Source organism: Schistocerca nitens, chromosome 3 (genome assembly GCF_023898315.1).
Source record: "Schistocerca nitens isolate TAMUIC-IGC-003100 chromosome 3, iqSchNite1.1, whole genome shotgun sequence".
NCBI lineage: Eukaryota > Metazoa > Arthropoda > Insecta > Orthoptera > Acrididae > Schistocerca > Schistocerca nitens.
In genome coordinates this window covers 219,112,497-219,125,053 of record NC_064616.1, presented here as the reverse complement: position 1 = coordinate 219,125,053, position 12,557 = coordinate 219,112,497, and the positions used below count along the sequence as shown (strand labels likewise).

Sequence of the window (12,557 nt, the reverse complement as noted above, 5' to 3'; positions counted from 1 at the left end):
GTATATTGCCAGCTTTTGGAATGAATTTGACATAATAATTTAGTTTTCCCAAGACAGTGTTTTGTTCTGGCTGATTCCATGGATGTGCTAGCATGTGTATTACCACTAGATACTTTGTGGGTATGATGTCTGTTGTGTTGAGGACATGACCTAATTACTTAATCTCTTCTTTCAAAATAACTCCTGTTTTTCCAGCCTGCACTTCACATCAGACATAGCTCACAGTAATGCCAATTTCTAGTAAACTTAAGTGTTGATTAATAGCCCACAGCTCGTGGTCGTGTGGTAGCGTTCTCGCTTCCCACGCCCGGGTTCGATTCCCAGCGAGGTCAGGGATTTTCTCTGCCTCGTGATGGCTGGGTGTTGTGTGATGTCCTTAGGTTAGTTAGGTCTAAGTAGTTCTAGGGGACTGATGACCATAGATGTTAAGTCCCATAGTGCTCAGAGCCATTTGAACCATTTTTTTGTTGATTCATATTACTGCTGCAGTGATCTGTACTTGAAATGATACTGTGTGCTTTTTGGCATAAAGTGTCGTGAGCATTTTGTAAAGTTGATTGGTTCCAAGGGTAGCCCTGAGCTTCTATCATGTGTATTTCCATTGCAACAGTTTCCTCCATCGATTAATTGTGACACACCCTTGGCAAACTTCCAAATCTGCTGCATAGCTGGTAAACCTCATTGCCAGAACGTCAATGTTTCTTTATGACCAATACAACATGGTGCAGAGCAGTTTATGGATTGTTTACAAAGCTTGCTGTTTGTAGATGGAGTCCCTGCTCAATCCAGTAGTGGTCATGTCGCATGCCTAGGGCATCATTGATGTGTGTCTTTGTTTCTGTCTAATATGCCAGTTGACTGTAATGCATTTAATGCTCTGTGCACCATACTATTTCCAGTTGATGTTTTATCTGAACTTTAGGTCGATGAGCAACTTTAATGCTTTGAAAATCTATAATATGTAATCTAATTACCTGTACAGGAATTAAGTCTTGTCGTACCTCCTTATTTCACAAATGCTGAACAATCTTATCATGAATAAGAGAGACCAGATGTGATGGCTGACATTGTCAACATGTAAAGCCACATTTACATCCCAATCACCACAAATCTGTTACCTCGACCTTATAAGATTGATTCTCACTTCTGCATGTTTGATGAAATCTTAATTTCACTGTCACAGTTTGCACATGCTGCCTATAGTATGATGTTATCAAGTTGCACATTTCCACAAATGACAAAGCGACTGGGTCTGTTGGCAGGAGTTACAATGTGGAATAAACCTTTTTAGTCATTTAGATTATGACAGTGCATCGACAACCTACAGGCACTCGAAACAACTGAATTGCAATAGAACTTCCTGCTTCTATAGTTCAGTGACACACAATGTTTAATTTTATTATACTTATATGTTAAAGGCGTAGAAAACTCGTCAGCCAAGCAAACAATGCATGATACTGCCAAGGTTAGTTAAACTAGGAGTATTTTGTGAAAACTGAAGATCATGGTTTTCTTACGTTGATTACTAAGGTAAAGAGGATGGGTTGCTAAGTGATAATCTTTCCTAAAAGATTATTATGAGAGGTTGTGGTACATGAGGAAATTTGTTGCTTCAAAGAACTAGAACATGAAAAATCTGAATTACAGGTAAGAGAGATCTCGTTCTAGGAAAAGAAAACAACTGAATAATGAAAGGGCATGTATTTTGGTAGCACATTTGGAATTTGGATGTCTCGTAGGTTTAACTTGTCTGATTTAGATTATGTACATTATGAGACAAATAAACAATAATTCACAATCCTCAACTAGAGAAGTACATAGGGAAGGTTGGGTGCATCAGAACATTGCAAGGAAGCCTAAAGAAAAGCAGTGAGATTAACAAACTGTGATAAAGGTATCCTTCTATTACGTATGTGGAGACAGTGTTTGTGCAGCAATTGCTGACATGGAAAACCACCTTAAAAACCATCCACAGGCTGGCAGGCACACCAGACCTTGACACTAATCCGCTGGGCGGATTCGTGCCGGGGACCGGCATGCCTTCCTGCTCGGGAAGCAGCACATTAGACCACGCGGCTAGCCAGGCAAGGATAATTCTACTTTAGTTTAGCAGCTACAGGATAAATTGGGTTCAAAGTACCATGCTACAAGTTTGGACAGACTAAGTGCTGGTCTTTGTCACATGACGGAAAGCTTAGCACAACTGTGAAAGGATTTTATCAAAGTCTGGGTGTTTATTATTGGAGGTACAGGAATAATGTTGTATATGAACTGGACAAAACGGAATTAGCTACTGAACATGCAAACCAAAATCTCACCTCCTGCATTCTATTGGAGGATACATTGATAACTCAACCCCCTTTTTCTTCTCCTCCTGTTCCATTCATTAACTGCTGTAAGCTCGAATGGCACTATTCATAAATACAATACTAAGACCAAAGTTGATATACACTGCACTCTGGTGAATCTAATTTGCCAAAGGAAGAAGCAAAATGCATGACTATAATGCTCTTTCCTCTTTTCCAATGTATCAATGAAATAAAATGTCTCAAAGATATTCATAATGTCTGTAAGTGCAGATTACAGTTTTTGTCCCCGATTACATAGTACGTTCGAGGTATTCTTGAACAGAAACTAATAATCGATTACAAACCTGAAAATGTAATCACAAAAACAGTTATTTAAGAAATGTGTGACATTGTTCATCAGTTGACACATTCTGCACGAACATTATATATAAACGTATAGCTAATGAAATGAACTTCAGGATAACACACTGCACGTACTCACTTCATGTAACCACTGAAAATGCTGGTATATATAGATTGTACTAGGGTGTACTTCAGTGGCAGCTTACAATGCTGGTAATTTATGCAACTCTGTAATTACAGAAACACATATTAGCTGTCTCTTCCAACATATGCCAAGTGCCATATCTCTCGTGTTTAGAGAGATCTTCAAAACTAATCTTGTGATGTGTACATTGAGTCAGCCCAGACTGTTAAAGAGGTGTTACATATAACATCTTGTGACAGTACAAAGTGTTAGTCAAGACACACTGTGAGCAGTCTCTGTTTAGGCTAATCTCACATAGACGTAACAAACAAAACCAGAATTTGAAATCTCTTTGTATGCAACAGAGAAACAGCACCTAACGACTCTTTTGATACCCTCTCGGTACATGAGTACATGGTTTATATCAGAAAAATGTACACACACTTTGTACTGTTTCAGGAAATTTTTCAATCCTACAATATACTTTCCAGTTTAACTTTATATTCAGTATGGTGGTTGACATAATACTGATATGTTTGCCTACAGCTTCATTATATTTCCATATATGAGACCGGGCAGGTTCCATAACTCACACCAGTGTACAATGAAATTTTGCGCACATCACTTAACTATCATCCAACAATCCAGCAGGTGTCCAGGTTACATGATTTTTTTTTAATTGTACATTTCCACTTTTTTGCCACTTTTACTGTACAATCCCCCCCCCCCCCCCCCCCACCCACCACCACACACACACACACACACACACACACACACACACACACACACACACACAGGAGCATGAAGAACCTCGACTAGCCCTTGCATCCTATCCACTAATCTGCTCTCTCTCTATATCTATCTATACATCATATCATATGTATATATCCCCTTAGATGTACATGTTTGATTGTCGTTGGTTCAAAACATTTTGGCAAGTTACAATGCTTCATACTTTTCACTTAGAAGTAATATATTTTTGAATCATGTCTTTGAAAATAATGTTGAAGCATAACATTTCACTTCTGTTAAAACACAGTTTTTCCTAATTCTAAATCTGATAAGGATTTTCAAATGCACCCTAATATTATTATATTTGATGTGGTGTGTGATAATTATTTCTGTATATCACTGTTGTCCCTTATTAATAAGGATGTATATTGTGCATATTGTAAGGGTTTCAAAATTCGTCCAAGTTCTTTTCCTAAAGAGCAGAAGAACTAAAATTAGAAACTCTCATAAATGAATTTTATGAAAGAGGTGGCCTTCATAGATGTGACAACACTGTTTTGTGTGCTTGGTACTAATATTCCAGTGAGGAGTATATGTGCTATCAAAGCAGAACCGTAAATTTCAGCTTTCAAAGGATTAAATTGAACTCGCTTACAAACAGTAAATGCAAACCGATATAAATTCTGGGTATTCAATTGCGGCCTTAGTTTTTATTCCTTGTGATAAAATGAAATTCTCAGTACATAAAGTTCTGATATGCTTGAATGGTACTGTGTTTCTGACATTGCACTCTATAGATGGATTCCTGTGAAATTAATTTATTCTCTTTGAATTGTTTATTAAATTAGTTAACAACACTCTGTTTCCCACTTTCAACATGTGAAATAGCTGCACTTAGAAAATGTATGTTACAGGTATTTCATTTACACCAAGAGAAGTAGGTGAACATGTTGTCTCCGTAAAACGCCTGGGAAAGCACATTGCCAATTCACCATTCAAGATAAATGTTGGTGAACGGGAAGTTGGTGATGCAAAGAAAGTGAAAGTAACAGGTGCAGGTCTTACTGAAGGGAAAACTCACACAGACAACTCTTTCACCGTTGATACAAGAAGTGCAGGTAACTATCATTATTTAAAACAATCTTTTTCCAGTTGTATCCTATTGAAATTTGTCTATTAAGTCTCCCAACATCTGCAAAATGTCTTTGATCAACTAATAAAGAAACTCATTAAATTGCAGCAATTTGGTTTTCATAGTTTGTGTTTTTAAATATTACGTTCCACCAATTAGTATAACGTATGTATTCTGACGCTCTGTATTTTCCATAGATTGCAAATGATTTTTCAGATTAATATTTTCATCAAATAGTTAAAATGAACACTGTCACTAGAATTTATGCATTGTAATTAGTGAAACTACCCCTCTTCATATAGTCAGCTTTTTCTTATATTCACCTTTCACAAAAAATCATGAATTACTTTTTGGGGTGAAATTTTGGCTGTACTTACACTGTTTCTGTAGGGCAATCGAAGGTACTGATTATACTTAACTGTCATGGAACACAACTATCAGGCTCACACCTTATTATTTTTATTAATTTGATAGCAGTTATTCTGAAGGAGTAGGAATTCTGCAGTTATTCGTCTATTTCTGTATTTTGACAGACATATTTCTGAATACAGTAATGTATGGTAATTACTAATAAAATATGCTTAGTGTCGTACAGTTGGAGGATGTAAGCTTCCTTAACTGTTGTCACTTTCTATAAAATTATTTGGTTATTAGACCACATCATGTTTTAAAATGTTAAAACATTTTTGCCAGTATTGCATATGGTCTTCATTAGCACACAATGTGACCCCATATATTTGGTAAATTTAGTAGTACAGAGATTCAAAGGTCTGGACTTACTGCTTTAATTAGCTGCAGTATTTTTTGTAGCATTTTAAGTGGCATTCATGTGTGCCGAACTACTGAAAAATAAGTGTACCATGATCTGAATTCCTCAATAAAATGTGGCTCTCAAACTAAATACTTGCCAGAACAAGTTCTGAATTTGGAAGGAGGTAATTGCATTCCACCACAATAGAATAATGTCAAATGCAGCAACCTTACATACTTTAGAGATAAAAATAATAGGAGGAACCCATGACTGCCACTTTCTGGGATGTGTATTATTATTATTATTATTATTATTATTTAATTAGCATTACACATTTCTGTCATCAAAGCTTCCAATATTGTTACAAAATATCGAAGCAGCCACGTGATACCAGGCCACTGCATAGGACTATGCCCTATATTATATGTACTGATGAAACCAAAGATGCTGTGCATGATATATTATTGTTGGTACCAATTTAATCTCCAGTTGCAGTGGGCACTGCTACATTTGTTGCATTTATGTGGTTCCATTAATCTCTGGATGATAACAGTCTCAGATATTGTTGAAATCTCAAATTTTATAGTGAATCAACATGAAGTGTGGTGAGAACATTTAGTGCAACAAATCTGCCTCAAAGACTTCAATGTTCTATTGTTAACAGTTGTCTATTTTATGTAAAAAAAGGCAAATTAACTGCTCACTTTCTGATGCTTAATTATTATTATTTTTTACTCAGGGTACGGTGGTCTGTCACTGTCAATTGAAGGTCCAAGTAAGGCAGAAATACAGTGTAAAGATAATGAGGATGGAACCCTGAATATATCGTACAAGCCCACAGAACCTGGGTACTATATTGTGAATCTCAAATTTGCAGACCATCATGTAGAAGGCTCACCTTTTACAGTAAAGGTTTGTATGTATGCTCATGAATTAACTGAAGTAATTTCTGGAAAAAAAACAACTGGATATTATACAGATGATGTATTTACACTTTGTTGTCTTAGAATACAATATTATGGTGTATGGGTTTGAATTCTCACTATAATATTTGTTTTGTTGCTTAGGTGACAGGGGAAGGATCGAACAGGCAACGTGAGAAAATACAAAGGCAGAGGGAAGCTGTTCCCATAACAGAAGTTGGTTCTGAGTGCAAACTGACATTCAAAATGCCAGGTAATTTTCTCATTGCTGCAAAACTGAAATTTTATAACCAGATTACTGCATTCCTTTGAGAACTTTGCTACAGTGTGTTACAGCAGATGACATTCTTTTGGCTGCCATTACAATAGTGTCCTCCATTGAAACAGGAATGATTAGCGAGATAACTGACATATCATGTACACCGAAATCATCTGTGTACATACATTTTCCAAAGTTATGTTTACTCTAGATTTTTATCAACCATTTTGTCAGTAATATTCCCATTTCATGGAATCGGCACAGCAATTACAAAGGACAGCTTCTGTGTTCGTTTGCTACTTAAGTGGACCAGACTAAACAGCTGTTATGGGTAATCTGTGTATTATCTTTTATATTAGAAATGTTTGCTTGCAAGTTAAGTTCGTGCGCACCCAGTTGAAACTATGAGTTAATATACTCCATAGACTGAATTATTGTATATTTCAGTATGACAAAGACCTTTAAGATGACGTTACATGCTTTGCTTTTGGGTGTGTTTTAAAACAGTAAAAGCACATACAAATCTCATGTAGTCCCATAGAGCCAGTGAAAAAGCACAACTGCAAATAGAGTTGTGCAAAGGAAAGTAGTATCAGTTTCAGGCTGTTAAGGAGTCATTGTACAGATTGATGTATCAAGGAGGTCATTATCATCATACTAAAGTGAAGTCTTTTATGCAATATTACATTGATGTTATTTGACACAAAGTACTGCTTTCGGGAGAGGCAATTCTCAGTGCTCTGAACAAGATGGATTCCTATTAGCCTGGATTATGAGTGAGCTATCCCTGCCCCCCTTCCCCTTTTTCCCTCTACATCTGCATAGATACTCTGCAAGTGACCGTATGGTGCGTGGCGGAGAGTACCATGTACCTGCTTGTTGTTTCCCCTCCTGTTCCACTTGCAAATAGAGTGAGGGAAAAACAACTGTCTGTACGTCTCTGGGAGACTTGATATCTCGTATCTTATCTTCATGGTCCTTACATGCGATGTATGTTGGCAGCAATAGAATTGTTCAGTAGTCAGCATCAAATGCTGATTCTCTAAATTTTCTCAATAGTGGTTTTCAGAAAGAACATCGCCTGCCCTCCAGGGATTCCCATTTGACTTTCTGAAACATCTCCGCAACACTTACATGTTGTTTAAACCTACTGGTAACAAAACTAGCAGCCCGCCTCTGAAATGCTTCAATGCCTTCTTTCAATCTGACCCAGCACGGATAACAACCACTCAAGCAGTGCTCAAGAATAGGTACCACCAGTGTCCTGTAAGCAGTCTCCTTTACAGGAGAACCACTCTTTCCTAAAATGCTCTCAATAAACCAAAGTTGACCATTTGCCCCCTCTCCCTCAGTTTTCACATGCTCGTATCACTTTGCACTGTTATGCCCAGATATTTAAACGATTTGACTATGTCAAGCAAGACTCTAGGAATACTGTATCCAAACATTACAGGTTTGTTATTCCTACTCATCCGCCCCTTTTCCATATTTAGGGCTAGCCCCAACAAATCAGCTCATTCCCCCGAAGTAATTTATGATTCTAAAAACTGAGGATGATGATACTTGTTTTAAAGTTTTTCTTTCATAGGTATTAGGAAGTGGGCTGTGTTAAGCACTGGGATAGTCCTTTTGAATATTTGTGTATTTAATAGTTTTCTGAACAGACTTTTTTTTTTTTAATCCACAAAAAGCTGCCTGTTTTTACCTAATCTGGCTAAGGGAAAGGAGAAAAGATGCCTCTTGGCAATGAGACTAAGGTTTTAAATAAAAAATAAACTTTAGTTCTGATGTTCCAATTTAAGTTAATTCAAGTTGTCATTTTTTTTTTAATTTTATTTTATTTTTCTTTTCCCAATAGGTATATTCTACTTCTGATGCACGATTCCAGAGTAGAACAAGATGATACAGTGGTAAACACAGGACTCATATTCATCACAATTTTGGTTCAAATTCCTGTCCAGCCATCAGATTTTGGTCTTCTGTTATTTCCCTAAATCACTTAATGTTGAATACATTTGCAGGGGTATGGCCAATTTCCTTCCCATTACAAGCTCTTGCTCTTTCCCTAATGACCTTATCACCAACAAAACTTTAAACACTAATTTTCTTGCCTCCCTGTTGATTACAAAATTTCACATCTACAAATTTTGTTAGCTATGGGAATAAGTGGAAGTGAGAACATGTCAAATCTTTGGATCTGGGAGGATGTTCCAACAGTTTTTACTTCAAATTTCTCAATTTTTTGCCACTGATTAAAAACTCTTCATGAGTAGATGTGTCAGTCTTACATAAGGTGTTCCATTTCTTTCTTTTTGCAGTTGTGGCAACTGTTGTCACATTTTGTTTCAGCCATTTGGTTCAAAGGACTTCGGTAGTATTTGTTGGCTGTTGTTTTACTTTTTATGTAATCTCTCAGAAAAATCCATTTTACATCCCAGAAACCATTTGACCTTAATCTTTTTAGGCAGATGAAATGACCTTTGCTTGTTTTGGTGCATTACCACTAACTTTTACCTACTGTTTTTGATTGCTTTTTCATTACTGGTACTAACTGGTAGTACTCTTTTTAATTTAGATTTACAAATTGGGCCACATTAAGATGTATTCTGTTTAATATGTTCATTACTATCATTTTCACATTTTTTGTTGTATTTCTTTATTGTTCAATACCACATTGAGAAATTTTGTCTATGGTCACTGTCTTCAGACCTCCATCACATGGATGAACTTAAATATAAGTACACCAGTGTTCAAATTCAACAGCCTGTTTCTTAACTGTTACAAAAGAAGGCAATTACTCCTTATAAACTCTCACAAATTTTGCACGCGTTTCCATTGGCAACAAACTGTCCATAATGAAGAATTTTATGAAAGCAAGGTGTTCCATTTTATATAAAAAAATTATTTTGCAGAGTAGATTAACATTTACCTTGCCTTTTGCAAGCTGTACTCTTTTTCTGCCAGACTGGAAAATTTTAACTTAACCCTCACACCACCCATGGTCCCAGTGGAAGACACATTCCAGCAGTTACTTGCAGAAATTTAGGGAGGCCACAGATATTGTAAGTGAATTCCACTGGAATTTGAATTTATCAACTAAGCAATGTGGTGTATTCGTTAAGGCAAAGAAATTAAATTTAAAGTATGACTGCACAATCTTGTTTATGTTTACTGTCCTTTCTGTAAATTGTTTCAGACAAAAACTGGTCTTGACCTGTCAATAAGGCCATTGACACTTTATTTGTCCATCCTTGACCTAATGAGAAAGTTTCCATCTTTAATGACCATTCTGTCAGTGAGGCAATGAAGTTCATTTTCCTTCAGCTTTTTTTTTTTTAACCTCCTCAATTTTCTGTGAAGTATTGCCACAGTTCTGCCTCATTTACTAATAAAGTATTTAATGAATGATGACAAATTGCATGAATTATTGGATATAATTAATGGGACAATGAAATACAGCTTCTTTAAAATATTATCAGGAAATACCTGTTTGGTCACTTCTCCCTTCTTTGATTAATAAATGCTTTATGAAACCTACAAAAAAGAAGCACCGGCATTATCAGTTATAAAGTTGCCAGCACTCAATTAATATACATCTCTCAACTAATGTTAAATATTTCTAGCATGTCTGCCAAAATAAAGACAATAGCTAGGTGATGAATTGTGGCCTCCTCCTAATGCTAGTCTCTCCTTTCAGGAATCACTGCTTTTGATCTTGCTGCTACTGTTACATCACCAGGAGGAGTAACGGAAGATGCTGAAATAAATGAAGTTGAAGATGGCTTGTATGCTGTACATTTTGTTCCAAAAGAGCTTGGTGTGCACACAGTATCCGTGAAATATAAGGAAATGCACATTCCCGGTAAGACTCTTCAAATACTTACTACATTTGGATCCGAGATGCCTGTTGTTGTAAGACTCTTTGCTGTCGGTAATATGTATCATATATGCAGACATTTAAAACAATATTGTCCATTTATGTAGAAAATGATGGTAGACAGACATCTGTTGTCACACTTCCTTCTATTAAACATGTTGCATTTATACAGAATGTGGAGAGATGGCTTTTACAAAGGCATTCAGAGGGTTATAAAGTAAATGAAAACAGACTACTTTCAATTAAAAAGGAGTGTTCAGAAACATTTGGTCTCTAAAGACCTTAACATATCAGATAAAAGAAAAACAATGCTACCCAATACAAGGGGAAAAAAATCTGTTGCAAAGGAACTGTCAGCATTGACCAAATGTTCCTGCATTTGGTTGACATGAGTCAGATTAGATTAGATTAGATTAATACTAGTTCCATGAATCATGAATACGATATTTCGTAATGATGTGGAACGAGTCAAATTTTCCAATACATGACATAATTAAGTTAATTTAACAACATACTTAAGTTAATATAACAACTTTTTATTTTTTGTGTTTTTATATTTTTTATTTTTTACTTTTTTATAATTTTTTTTTCTTAATTTATGTCTAAAAATTCCTCTATGGAGTAGAAAGAGTTGTCATTCAGAAATTCTTTTAATTTCTTCTTAAATACTTGTTGGTTATCTGTCAGACTTTTGATACTATTTGGTAAGTGACTAAAGACTTTAGTGGCAGTATAATTCACCCCTTTCTGTGCCAAAGTTAGATTTAATCTTGCATAGTGAATATCATCCTTTCTCGTAGTATTGTAGTTATGCACACTGCTATTACTTTTGAATTGGGTTTGGTTGTTAATAACAAATTTCATAAGAGAGTATATATACTGAGAAGCTACTGTGAATATCCCTAGATCCTTAAATAAATGTCTGCAGGATGATCTTGGGTGGACTCGAGCTATTATTCTGATTACACGCTTTTGTGCAATAAATACTTTATTCCTCAGTGATGAATTACCCCAAAATATGATGCCATATGAAAGCAATGAGTGAAAATAGGCGTAGTAAGCTAATTTACTGAGATGTTTATCACCAAAATTTGCAATGACCCTTATTGCATAAGTAGCTGAACTCAAACGTTTCAGCAGATCTTAAATGTGTTTCTTCCAATTTAATCTCTCATCAATGGACACACCTAAAAATTTTGAATATTCTACCTTATCTATTCACTTCTGATTAAGGTCTATATTTATTAATGGCGTCATACCATTCACTGTACGGAACTGTATGTACTGTGTCTTATCAAAATTCAGTGAGAGTCCGTTTACAAGGAACCACTTAGTAATTTTCTGAAAGACATTATTGACAATTTCATCAGTTAATTCTTGTTTGTCAGGTGTGATTACTATACTTGTATCATCAGCAAAGAGAACTAACTTTGCCTCTTCATGAATATAGAATGGCAAGTCATTAATATATATTAAGAACAACAAAGGACCCAAGACTGACCCTTGTGGAACCCAATTCTTGATAGTTCCCCAGTTTGAGGAATGTGCTGATCTTTGCATATTATGAGAACTGCTTATTTCAGCTTTCTGTGCTCTTCCAGTTAGGTACGAATTAAACCATTTGTGCACTGTCCCACTCATGCCACAATACGTGAGCTTGTCTAGCAGAATTTCGTGATTTACACAATCAAAAGCCTTTGAGAGATCACAAAAAATCCCAATGGGTGGTGTTCAGTTATTCAGATCATTCAAAGTTTGATTGGTGAAAGCATATATGGCATTTTCTGTTGAAAAACCTTTCTGGAAACCAAACTGACATTTTGTTAGTACTTCATTTATACAGATATGTGAAGCTACTCTTGAATACATTACTTTCCCAAAAATTTGGATAAAGCTGTTAGAAGGGAGATTGGACAGTAATTGTTGACATCAGATCTATCCCCCTTTTTATGCAAAGGTATAACAATAGTATATTTCAGTCTATCAGGGAAAATGCCCTGTTCCAGAAAGCTATTACATAGGTGTCTGAGAATCTTACTTATCTGTTGAGAACAAGCTTTTAGTATTTTGCTGGAAATGCCATCTATTTCATGTGAGTTTTTGCTTTT

General features: G+C 35.8%; 1 protein-coding gene across 2 annotated transcripts in view; it reads left to right on the top strand.

The window, feature by feature from the left end:
- Positions 1-12,557, top strand: part of LOC126248178 (filamin-A) — a 564,033-nt gene that overhangs the window by 527,965 nt on the left and 23,511 nt on the right. For both annotated transcript variants that reach the window (XM_049948949.1, XM_049948948.1), the window contains 4 exons: positions 4,422-4,625; positions 6,130-6,302; positions 6,458-6,566; positions 10,270-10,434. In XM_049948949.1, coding sequence (XP_049804906.1) covers positions 4,422-4,625; positions 6,130-6,302; positions 6,458-6,566; positions 10,270-10,434 — 651 coding nt within the window. The remainder of the gene's footprint in view (positions 1-4,421; positions 4,626-6,129; positions 6,303-6,457; positions 6,567-10,269; positions 10,435-12,557) is intronic.